Source organism: Perissodus microlepis, chromosome 4 (genome assembly GCF_051167445.1).
Source record: "Perissodus microlepis isolate ML-2025 ecotype Zambia chromosome 4, ASM5116744v1, whole genome shotgun sequence".
Taxonomy (NCBI): domain Eukaryota; kingdom Metazoa; phylum Chordata; class Actinopteri; order Cichliformes; family Cichlidae; genus Perissodus; species Perissodus microlepis.
In genome coordinates, this window is record NC_140464.1 from 25,090,877 (window position 1) to 25,101,373 (window position 10,497).

The window sequence follows — 10,497 nt, forward strand, 5'->3', positions numbered from 1 at the left end:
AGCTTCACAGAGATTTTCAGTAGATACAACCATGGTATTGACTTGAAAATTCTACACTATCACAGACTTAGGTGCCCACAGCACCTCGCCATATACAAAAGATTTTTCTATTCATATATGTATTATTAGTTTATTTATTTCTTTATCCCGCTCTCTCTCTTTTTTTTAATTCACCTTTCTGTTGCGATGCTCTGGACATTTCTAAACCCCACAAGTTCCGCCTCAATTTTCAACCCAATTTTCCTATACTTTCACTTGAACACGTCCAGCCTTCACCTCTCACCGGTCCTCGTCCCCTTTTCTCACAGCTTCCTGTGTGGCCTCCCAAATCAAACACAGGCCCAAATCAGCCGTTTCTTCTTCTCTGTTCATTCTCTCTTCATCTTTTCAGTCTTTTCTTGGCGGTTAACTCCCAGCATGGCAAATATGAACTCAGACAGTCCAATGCAGTGCTTTCACACAGTCATGTCACTGGTACACTTTCCAGCTTGTAATTCAGAGCGCATGTTCCATTAACATACATGCTGCTGGACGCTTCAGTGTTTTGGGTCAGTTGTACTGTCTTCTGCCTGCTGTTAATTCTTCAAATCTACGGTGTTGTTCTGTCTGTCTTCTGTCTTCATCAGGAGATTGACTGTCCTTTAAGCTTCTCCTCAGGATAAGGGCAGGATGAGAGGTGAAGCTGTAAAATTTCAGCCAAAGCCTGGCCTGTTTGTCGTTCCAATTATGTTAATCTATCATTTTGCCGCTGTACTCATCTGAGGTTGAGCCAAGTCCATGGGCACCTGTATTAACACACTAAGACATTTATTTAATATCATTTTCATTACTATTTCTTAGCACTTTCATTCTCTAATTCCTCTGTTTTCATTTTGAAACGTCTCTCACAAGCTCACAAGCTATATTCAGACTTCCTGCTTCACTTCCTGCCAGACACACACACCCACACTCTTCACTTTACTTGATTTTCATCCGTTTCTACAGCCTAATCAAGCTCTTATTTTATGTTCACACTCTATATACCCTCTGTAACTCTACTAATTCTAATATAAAAAGAATGCACCCTCAGCACAGAAAAACAGAAAAGTCAGTGATGTACTAATGTAGCAAAAATAGGTGTAAGAGCCAAAGTCAATGTTTATGTTTTGCTTATTTGTTATGGTGGCACAGGTGTATAGCTTTACCTGCGTCTCGGGTGATGGCATGTGGGTGTGGTCACAGTCTATTTACCTGATGTCGGTGTTCGCAGCAGGTGTGTTGGGTGAGTGGTTTGTGGGCAAACTTTTCTGTTGACCGTCATTTTTTGGCACACCAGTTAATCCATGTGCTATTTGTAAATTGATTGAAAGTGCAAACGTTTGTTTTTGTTTTGTTCTTAAAATAAATGCGCAAAGTACAAGTACGACTTATTATGGATTATTGGAGGCGCGTCACAGGGACACAACCAACTCAGCCGCGGCTTTATTTATGGATGAAAGTCGCAACAATAGGAAACATTAGAACTGTAAATGTTTTCTTCCTTGTCTGCAGATTAACAGTCCACAGGTTGGGTGCTCGCACTCTGATTCGTTCCCTGGAGATGAAGGAGAGAGAGCTCAGAGGACAGCAAGATGGAGGAGTGAAGGAGAAGGTGGTGCAGCTCAGTGTCCAATCAGGAGTGAGCAGTTCTTTCACTGCCTTCATTGCTGTCAACAAAGACAACAGAGAGGCGATCCAAGGACCTCTGCACCGCAGACATATTCTACCACCCTGTGAGGTTTGTTTAAAGCAAACGAAGCAATACCATGAAAGTGTTAACAGCAGGATGTCAGAGTCAATAGAGAGGACTCAAAAGAGCAACTTCAAATCAAACTATTTATGTAGTAGGTGTTTCTTTGCCAATGTCTTTTCCCTGCATTAGAAAGTAATAAGCCAAATGGAAGTACAACACACATCTATGCATTTTTATAAAAACTGACCTGCCCTGAACTTATAATCTCTCTCTCTCTCTCTCTCTCTCTCTCTTTGTTTTTCCTTAAAGTGATGGCTGTCCATTCTTCCTGTAAAAGGTGTAAATATAAACCTGAATGAATGGGAGTAGAAACTGTGTGTGTGCATGAAGACATGCTTGTGTCACTGAGATTTAACAGATTTATGTAGGTTCATGTAGCCAAGTGATAATCATATATAATAATCACTGAATAGTAATAATGTTATTGAACAGGTTAAACATTTATATATCACAAAAAGTTGCAAAAAAGCAAAAAAAACCCCCCAAAAAACCCCCACACAGCTGTGAAGTCAGCTGCACATGAATAACATTAGTGCAATGACAACTTTAATCAGATTGAGTTCAGAAGATCCAAAAGTGGGACACTAAAAGCAAACTAGTGAAAGCAAAAAGTGACTTTGAAAAATTTATTTCAAGGAATTAAAACACTGATAGGAAAAAAAAGTAAACATGAGAAGAATGGCAATCCTGCAGCGACCAATCAAAGAAGACTGTAATGGCTGCATTGTAAAGTGAAGAAAGCTGATTTTTTTTTTTTAGTTTTTCTGAGATATGCAGAGTTTTAACGAACAATTTGAACACTATTATTCATTTACATTATTTGTTCTCAACAGAGATGGGCAGTAATGCGTTACAAGTAACGTGCTACTGTAAACCGATTACAGGCACTTGCCCTGGTGGCCATTCTTTCAGTGGGCATTTCTCAACAACAACTACAAACACTAGTGAAGTGAATGGGCATTTAATTAAATAATGAAAGATTTAATTCAATAATTAATGGCATATTTAATTAATTCATTTTGTCACTCCTGGCCCTCCACACCTCACTGCCGTGATTGTTTGTGTAGTTATTGGATTCTAAAACTACTAGAATAGAATAGAAAACACATAAGATGCAGTCTCTGTTTTTTCTTCACCTTATTGATTTGAACTGAACTGAAATAAATCCGTTCTTTTCTGTATGGTAATGACCAGGACCTGTCCCAGCTGTCTCTGGTGGATTCAGTATTGTCTCCAATGTTTCTGATAACTTCCAGTTGCAGGTGAGGAATGCAGTGACTGACAGACTACCCCTCCTTGATTTAGGACCCATGCCAAACACTGAGTAAAGACTTCCTTGCATTAAACCTGCATAGCTGTTTTCACATTTATAACAAATCACCTAAGTGACCGGCAGTGATCGTATAGTTAGTGCTCTGAGTTGTTGCCTAAACAACCCCTCTTCAAATCGGAGTTACAGCAGAGAGAATATGGCACTGAAGCAATGATGACAGCTTTAATAACCTATTTCATCTTCAATTATTCTTGTATGAAATTCTCTTAAAGTAGCAACTGAATTTCAACCAACTCAGCTAGCTCTGCATATTTTATTTCCTCTGTTAAAATAAAATGTGGCGGAGCCCAGCTGTAATTGTACCTTGCATTAATATGGTGTATTATTGATGGTGACACAGCACTGCTTAGCATGTCGTCCTGAATCTCACAGGTGTGCCAATGACCTGTGCAGTATATGAGGCACTAAAATCCTGGTGGATTTCTGGGATACGAACAGGAGGGAGTCATGTGAGCTCTATCAATATTGCCCCACTTACGTCTCAGACCTGTATTTATGTATTTATGCACTGAAATCGCGCTGTAATATCCAGTTAACTGTCCACATTTGTACTCTGTTTTTCCATTTATTATATTTTTTTCATTAATTTGTCTGAAAAAAGATCCACGTAGTAACCAAAGAGAGCCTAAATCAATGGTCTCTAATAGCAGCCAAATTATAAGAGCTTTCATTAGTGATGGTGAGATGAAGCCTTGTGATGAACTGAAGCTTTCCATCCAACTGGTCGACTCATGGTTCGAAGCATTGTGACGATTCATTGGCTCTACTGCGCCATCAAGTGGACGATTAAAGTCAGATAGGCTCAATGATTATAATGATGTGATGTGTAAACCTCTAAACTTAATAAATAAATTGTTTTCATGGTTATTTATCCCGAATATTGTCTCAGTATGTCTGATACAAAAGAGAAAGTGGAAACTATCAGGACAGAGTTTTGGTATGATTGTGTAACTGTGTAATCATGCTTATGTACATCTGGACAATGACACAAACTAGTGTGTGGTGCTTCACTTTTTAATAAACTAAAAGACGTTTAAACATATTGGCACCCAATTAGCCTTTATTACAGGTGCAGTTATAACCACTTTAAACTGTTGAGTTGAATTCATAATCTTAAATGCTGTTCAATGCTTTTTATAATCTTAAATGTTTATATGCTGGTTATGTTGGTCTGTATGGGAGAGGCCCCAGACTTCAGTGTGTGAAAGACTAGGTTGCAGGCTGACAGGAAACGTAGGCTTTTGCAGAGCGTGCTTGTGAAAGTGAAACTAAAGCAGAGTCTAAGGGTAAGTTATTTTGAGGAGCAGTTTGGATGATGCTATTTGAATAACTAGGCTATTCATTATTATCTTTTATTCATTTATAATCTTAATATTAAGCTTTGAGTAGTGGCATTCATTTACTAACCTTGTCAAACACCTCAGAGTAAATCATATCACAGAATATGACGAGCGTATGTTGAGGTGAACTGAAGAGGAGGACAGGGACAGGTGCTGCTAGGGCGAGACAGACGTCTCTCACGGAGTCCTTTAGTGCTGCTGGCAAGGTGTTCAAATAGCGCACAACTTCAGGTTTTTTATTTCTATATGATGAACTCTGCATTATTAAGTGATAAGAACAAGTAATCTGATGTCCTGTAATCATTATGATGCTATAATTTGAGATACAATAAATAAAATAAGTTTTTGCACAAAGTATCGGTATCGGATCAGTATCGTCGATACCAGCCTGAATATTACTTGGTATCGGATCGGAAAGGAAATCAGTGGCATCTCACATCACTAGCAGCAAGAGCGCGAGAGGCGAGCTGGAACAAACCATTTTGGGAGGGGGGGTTATCTATACTTTTGTTGTTGAAATGTTATGTTTCAACCAAGAACTGTAATCTTTTTATATTTTTAGTAGTGTGTCACACAAACGGCAAATATTGTGGAGAAAAAAAAAAAATAAATAAATCTTTGGGCTAAAATCACCCCTGCCTCCAAAACAGATTCGGTTATTTGGTGTTTTGGTGCTAGCTGGGGAATGCGGTAGCATTCAAACCGTTCGGGAAACCACATATAGGTGCAGAGACCTCTCCTATCAGGAATATTTCATCCTAGGATAAAGACACCAACTCAGTGCAACAAGGACTGAAACCATGGGAGAGGGGAAAAAAACACATAGCCAGAGCACTCATCCTCTCAATCTACAGTCTTTTACTATGTTTGTGAATGTTTTCATCACTCTGCACAGTGCTGCTTCGAATCCAAGCAAAATTATATAAAGAAAAGCATTTTATAGCACAATGGTTTTCATTTCGTAGTGGTGTGCAAGACTGTAAATTCTGATATTGATTCAAAGTAAGTGCCGGACCAGTATTGCTGATACCAATACTGATACTTTGAACCTAAAAAGGCAGCTTATGTAGAAGAGAGCATGTTTGAGGTATACTTTTTCATTTTTACCCCTCACAAAAATATTTTATTTAACACAATTCACTGAATTTGGAGAATAGTATTAATCCTATGGCACTAGTATTGATCTGATACCAATACCAGCTGGTATGGATATTATTGATACTTGAATCAATTCGGCCACCTCTAGCATTTAGCATCTCAACTTCAGAGGAGAATTATGGACTTTTCTTATGAATAAAACTCTTCTACTCTTTGAAGGATGTTTAATGTTTACCACACATGCTGATAATCTATGCACATTATGTGTCACCATTATCCTCACAGTCATCAGAATCACATCTGCGGGGTGGATAAATGCCCTTTCAGAAACATTTTCTCACTCATGAAAGCATTTAATCAACTGCCCTTTTTGTTCCAATGCAAACACTTTAGCAAAAGTGCTTTAATCAGTTAAGCAAGCACAAAAATAACATTCACCTCCAGTGACCTACAAATATAACTAAAATTTCCATCACCATCATTCATGGATCTTGAGTAACAGGCAGCGTGACCCTGCAATTTCAAGCAGTTTTCTGAATCCTTCTGATTCCAGCTCGTTTGTTCGAATCATGAGATGACGCCGTGCTTTCTGCCAGTCTGGATGAAAGCGTCAACACAGTGGTCGATGTCTTTGTCCGTGTGCGCTGCCGAAATCTGAACACGGATTCTGGCTTTTCCCTTTGGTACGACTGGGTAGGAGAATCCAATCACATACACTCCTGTGGAGGGAAGACACTACTGTGACACTGTATAAACACAGTGGCAGATTCACATACTCTCTGCTAAGTGAGTCAGTTTCATCTACATTAAAGAAAAAAATAAAGTTAACGTGGAAGTGCCAAAAAAAACTGCAGTTCCCTGAGCGGCCACTTGAGACTGTCTCCAAAAGTGAGTCAATCCTCAGACTCCCAGAAATGAACATGTTTTTTAGCTTGGTACAAAAAACTACTTTTGGTCTGTAGTTGTAGTTTCCCCCTTCACAACAACAGTGCAGGTGGTGAATTATTTTATTACTCACACTTACTGATAAATGGCTGTACGGGAAACAGGATGTTCTAGCTTGTCCAGCAAGTCAGTGTGGTCAGTTGATGAGTGTAAAAGCAGTATTTAATTTCTTTCTTACTTAGCACTAATTAGCTTGTGTAGCCATAGCACTTACTCAGGTTAGAGCTTGCTCACCAGCCTTGCTAGCATAATAAACCAATAACTTAGCAGTTGTCGTTCATCAAAACACGGTCATGTCTGACTTAAAGAAAAAAAAAACAACATGGCAGAGGCCAGAATTTGAACATTAATTCTTTGAAAATGAATGGCTAACATTCCATCTATTATACACAGTCTATGGTCTCACCAAATTTTAGCATATCGTCAGCCATTAAAGAGGCCAAACGTGCATCGCCAAGCATCACAGGGCAGATGGGGTGAGCTGAGCCTGCAATGGTGAAGCCGGCTTGCGTCATCTTGTTCCTGAACCTGATTTGACAGCAAAGAGAAAACTATTATACTCACAGATTGGTAAAACCAGTTGTAAGCAGTATAAACCTTATCACTAAGTGCAGGACATCCTATATATGATATTAGTATTGCTACAGATAAATCGATTGGCGTTTATGATGTACACAACACTAAAAACATAGAAGACTTCCACTGTTTGTAAGAACAAAACATACCGCATCGTTTTGGCCGTCATGCTTTGGGCAATCTCGTTGGAGGCAAGCAGCAGTTCCACAGCCCGTGTGGCACTGCCCACCACAGGAGGGGGGAGCGCGTTGGAGAATAGGTAGGGCCGTGAGCGCTGCCTGAGTAGGTCAATGAGAGGCTTTGGGCCGACTGTGTAACCACCTGAGAGAAAACAAAACAACTACATCACACCTTGGATAAGTCTGTTAGTACCTGCTCGGATCACTTGGAACCTCGGCTAGAAGGAGTTTCAAAAACAGTACCTGGGTAACAGGTATTATTAGCTAATGGAAAACCCTGAAAATCGAGTAGGTACTAATGGAAAAGGGACTTTACACTCGCATTTATTACAGGAAAAACTTTGAGTAAATATCAAAAGTGGAATTGTCAGGTGGGCCGATGCACTACACTAAACAAATGCTTCTTTTCTATGTCTGTGTTAAATGTACAACGTTTTACTAATTTATACTTAATAAAAAGATGTTATGAGAGCCTTCATGTTAGAATGGAGTCATACCTGCTGCTCCTCCCAGCGCTTTGCCCAGAGTGGAGTTAATAATATGAACTCTATCCATCACTCCAATGAGTTCATCAGTTCCTCTGCAAATCAGAGGGAAGTGGTAACATTAGTTCGTCACCTCTTGATAATAGAGATAGCTAAACTTTATCAAGAGCCCAGTCTCACGGTAGTTACTGTAAGACGGGGCTTTGGCGACACCTAGTGGTCATATTGAAAAAGACACTGAATAAAAAAACTGCCCTAAAAAGCTGTTAATAACAATCCACTCTTCTCTGCCCCGAACTTAGAAATTAAAAATGATATTTGGGCACTACACTTTTACAATTTTGGGTCTTTTGTATTTTATTTTGCAAAATAACCGATTTATGATTTTTCAGTTGAAGTCTTTTCTTACCCACCTTCCCCGAGACCCTAGGAAACCTGTGGCGTGACATTCGTCTATAAACACCATGGCTCCGTACTGATCAGCCAGGTCACAAATCCCTCGCAAGGGAGCCACATCTCCATCCATAGAGAAGACCCCATCTGTCACTACCAGACGCATACGAGACGACTGAGGAGGACAACAGAGAGCGCAGGTGATCGGTGCGTGACCTCCTCTGAGTAAGCTGTCATTTTTCACTATCTTCTAACACACTGCAAGGAGAGTTAGATCAAGAAGGAATGTTTTACTCCACGCACCTGAGCTTCTTTGAGTTTGGTTTCCAGGTCACCGAGGTCCATGTGTTTGTACCGCAGCCTCTTTGCTCGACACAGGCGAATGCCATCGATGATTGAGGCGTGGTTTAGCTCGTCAGAGAGCACTGCGTCATCTGGGCCCAGCAGCACCTGTTGTGAGAATAATTCAGAGTTATACTGATCGTAACGGGGGAAGTCCTTCGCTTCAAATCCATTTGGACCTACCTCAAAAAGTCCCGCATTGGCATCGAAACAGCTGGCGTAGAGGATGCAGTCCTCTCTCTCGTGGAACTCAGCGAGCTTCTGCTCTAGCTTTTTGTGGAGATCCTGTAAATCACGCATTACGCAAAATTAACCTCATGAATTAGACAGCTTTGGGGTGATATGCGTGATCTTTAAGCACCAGACCTGCGTCCCACAGATGAACCTGACAGAGCTCAGTCCAGCACCGTGTGTCTTCAGAGCATCGATTCCTGCCTGGACCACTTCTGGATGACTGGACAGCCCGAGGTAGTTGTTGGCGCAGAAGTTCAGTATACCTGAGAGAATTTTGGATGCACAAAAGGAAAATTAAGGTTAAAAAAGAGAGAGTCACTGTCCCATAATAACCTCTTTGAGCATGTCAAAGCTGGGAGTAGAAGTTCTGCTTGTAGTTTTAGGCTACAGACGAGACGAGAGAGAAGACAAAGAGTGACAGAGAAAACAATGCATGGGACTGTGGCACTGTCGGGCACATGAAATGAACGGGTCGTTTTGGTGCACGAGGGGTCACGACCTAAAGTCTGTGGCCCATTCATAAATCAGCAGAGTCGATCTCTGGCAAGGGTTCATGCTGAAATATAAACAGTGATGGCTGCTTTGCTGGAACAATAGCAAATAAAGCAGAGATTAACTGGTGCAGTGCAGTTAAATGCTAGAGCCTTCACAAGTCAAACAATGAACTTTGCATTGTACAAAGCACAAAACAGCTTTCTGTTGATGATATAAAGAGCACTTTACAAATTATTTTGAATTATTTAAAGCTTGAATCTCATACTTTTGCTGTTACGAGTTCTTGGTTAATGTTTTTCCAAAGGCTGCGCCGAGAATAGCTTCAGAAGTGCAAAACAAGGGAGTAGCAGGGATTACTTCAAGTTCACCACTGAGATAAGAACGTGGCAGAACTGAAACCTTACCTGGGACGGTGCGTTTAAGGACCATCACCGAGGAGGGTGCTACTGCTCACTTATAAAACTGCTGTAACTGGAAACTCCTAGTACTCACTGCCACGACTGCCGTCCACGCTGATCTCAGGACCCTGCTTGGAGGTGATGATCCTCTCCGCTTTCCACGTCCCCGCGGCTCGGATCGTCTCCAGCTCGTGTTCCAGCACCGCCCGGGCTGCAGCGGCAGCGGTGTAGCTGCGGCTCAGGCCCGAACACCGCAGAGCCCCCCGGAGCGGGATCACCAAACTGCGGGCAGCTTTTCCGAGAGACATAGCGGTGAACTCGTTATGCTGTTAAAGATATATGAACCGTGGCACAGAAAGGCTCAATGTAAAGAGCAAGCGTGGTTGCGTCACGTAACAAGGGTAGGCGTCTGTCTGGAAGACCAATCAGAGCGCAGGGCCGCTGGCAGGTGGCTTGTTTGGTCCAATCGCATTGCAGACAGTTTTTTTTAACTGGCTGATATCCACTTTGGTAGTTCACAGTCTGATGCCTAATATAAACTATAACAACATTTTACTCCTTTTAGTCACGTTTCGTACGTTCCAAATACTTTGTACACCACAGGAAGTACTTTGCGTTTTAAATATAGTACATTTACAGCAAAAAAATGTGACAATACAGTATGTTACAACTAGAAAAAAAAAACATTGCTTGTTTTTGAGTGTCGGTACCGAGATCGAGATACCACACACACACACACACACACACACATTTATTTCAGTGTGTTGAAAGTGCCCTCAGTATCCAGACTGAATACACATCAAGCTAAAACACAAACAATAAATGAACCATGCATGTGTTTTTTAGATTAAAATTTACTATTCCTTTGCCACCATTAAGTATTTTTTATAATGTGTGATAGTACTATA

The 10,497-nt window shown here is 40.8% G+C and overlaps 1 protein-coding gene across 1 annotated transcript; it reads right to left on the bottom strand.

Annotated features, from left to right (window-relative positions):
- Nucleotides 1-5,285: 5,285 nt before the first annotated feature.
- On the bottom strand, nt 5,286-9,991 carry gcat (glycine C-acetyltransferase). The gene is made up of 9 exons (XM_084926692.1): nt 9,684-9,991; nt 8,829-8,959; nt 8,646-8,747; nt 8,424-8,570; nt 8,141-8,295; nt 7,740-7,822; nt 7,213-7,384; nt 6,894-7,015; nt 5,286-6,261 (listed from the first exon to the last, which is right to left on the bottom strand). Exons 1-9 carry the CDS (start codon nt 9,895-9,897, stop codon nt 6,110-6,112), a joined length of 1,278 nt encoding a protein of 425 aa, XP_084782818.1. The 5' UTR covers nt 9,898-9,991; the 3' UTR covers nt 5,286-6,109.
- Between the last annotated feature and the right edge of the window lie 506 nt (nt 9,992-10,497).

Bases quoted from the DNA above. Each gene is read 5' to 3' on its own strand.
- gcat (XM_084926692.1), bottom strand. From the start codon at position 9,897: ATGTCTCTCGGAAAAGCTGCCCGCAGTTTGGTGATCCCGCTCCGGGGG. The intron at 8,296-8,423 runs GTGCGTGGAGTA...TGTCCTCCTCAG, and splicing joins CCAAACTCAAAGAAGCTCAG to TCGTCTCGTATGCGTCTGGT. The intron at 6,262-6,893 runs GTGAGACCATAG...TTCCCTCCACAG, and splicing joins TGACGATATGCTAAAATTTG to GAGTGTATGTGATTGGATTC.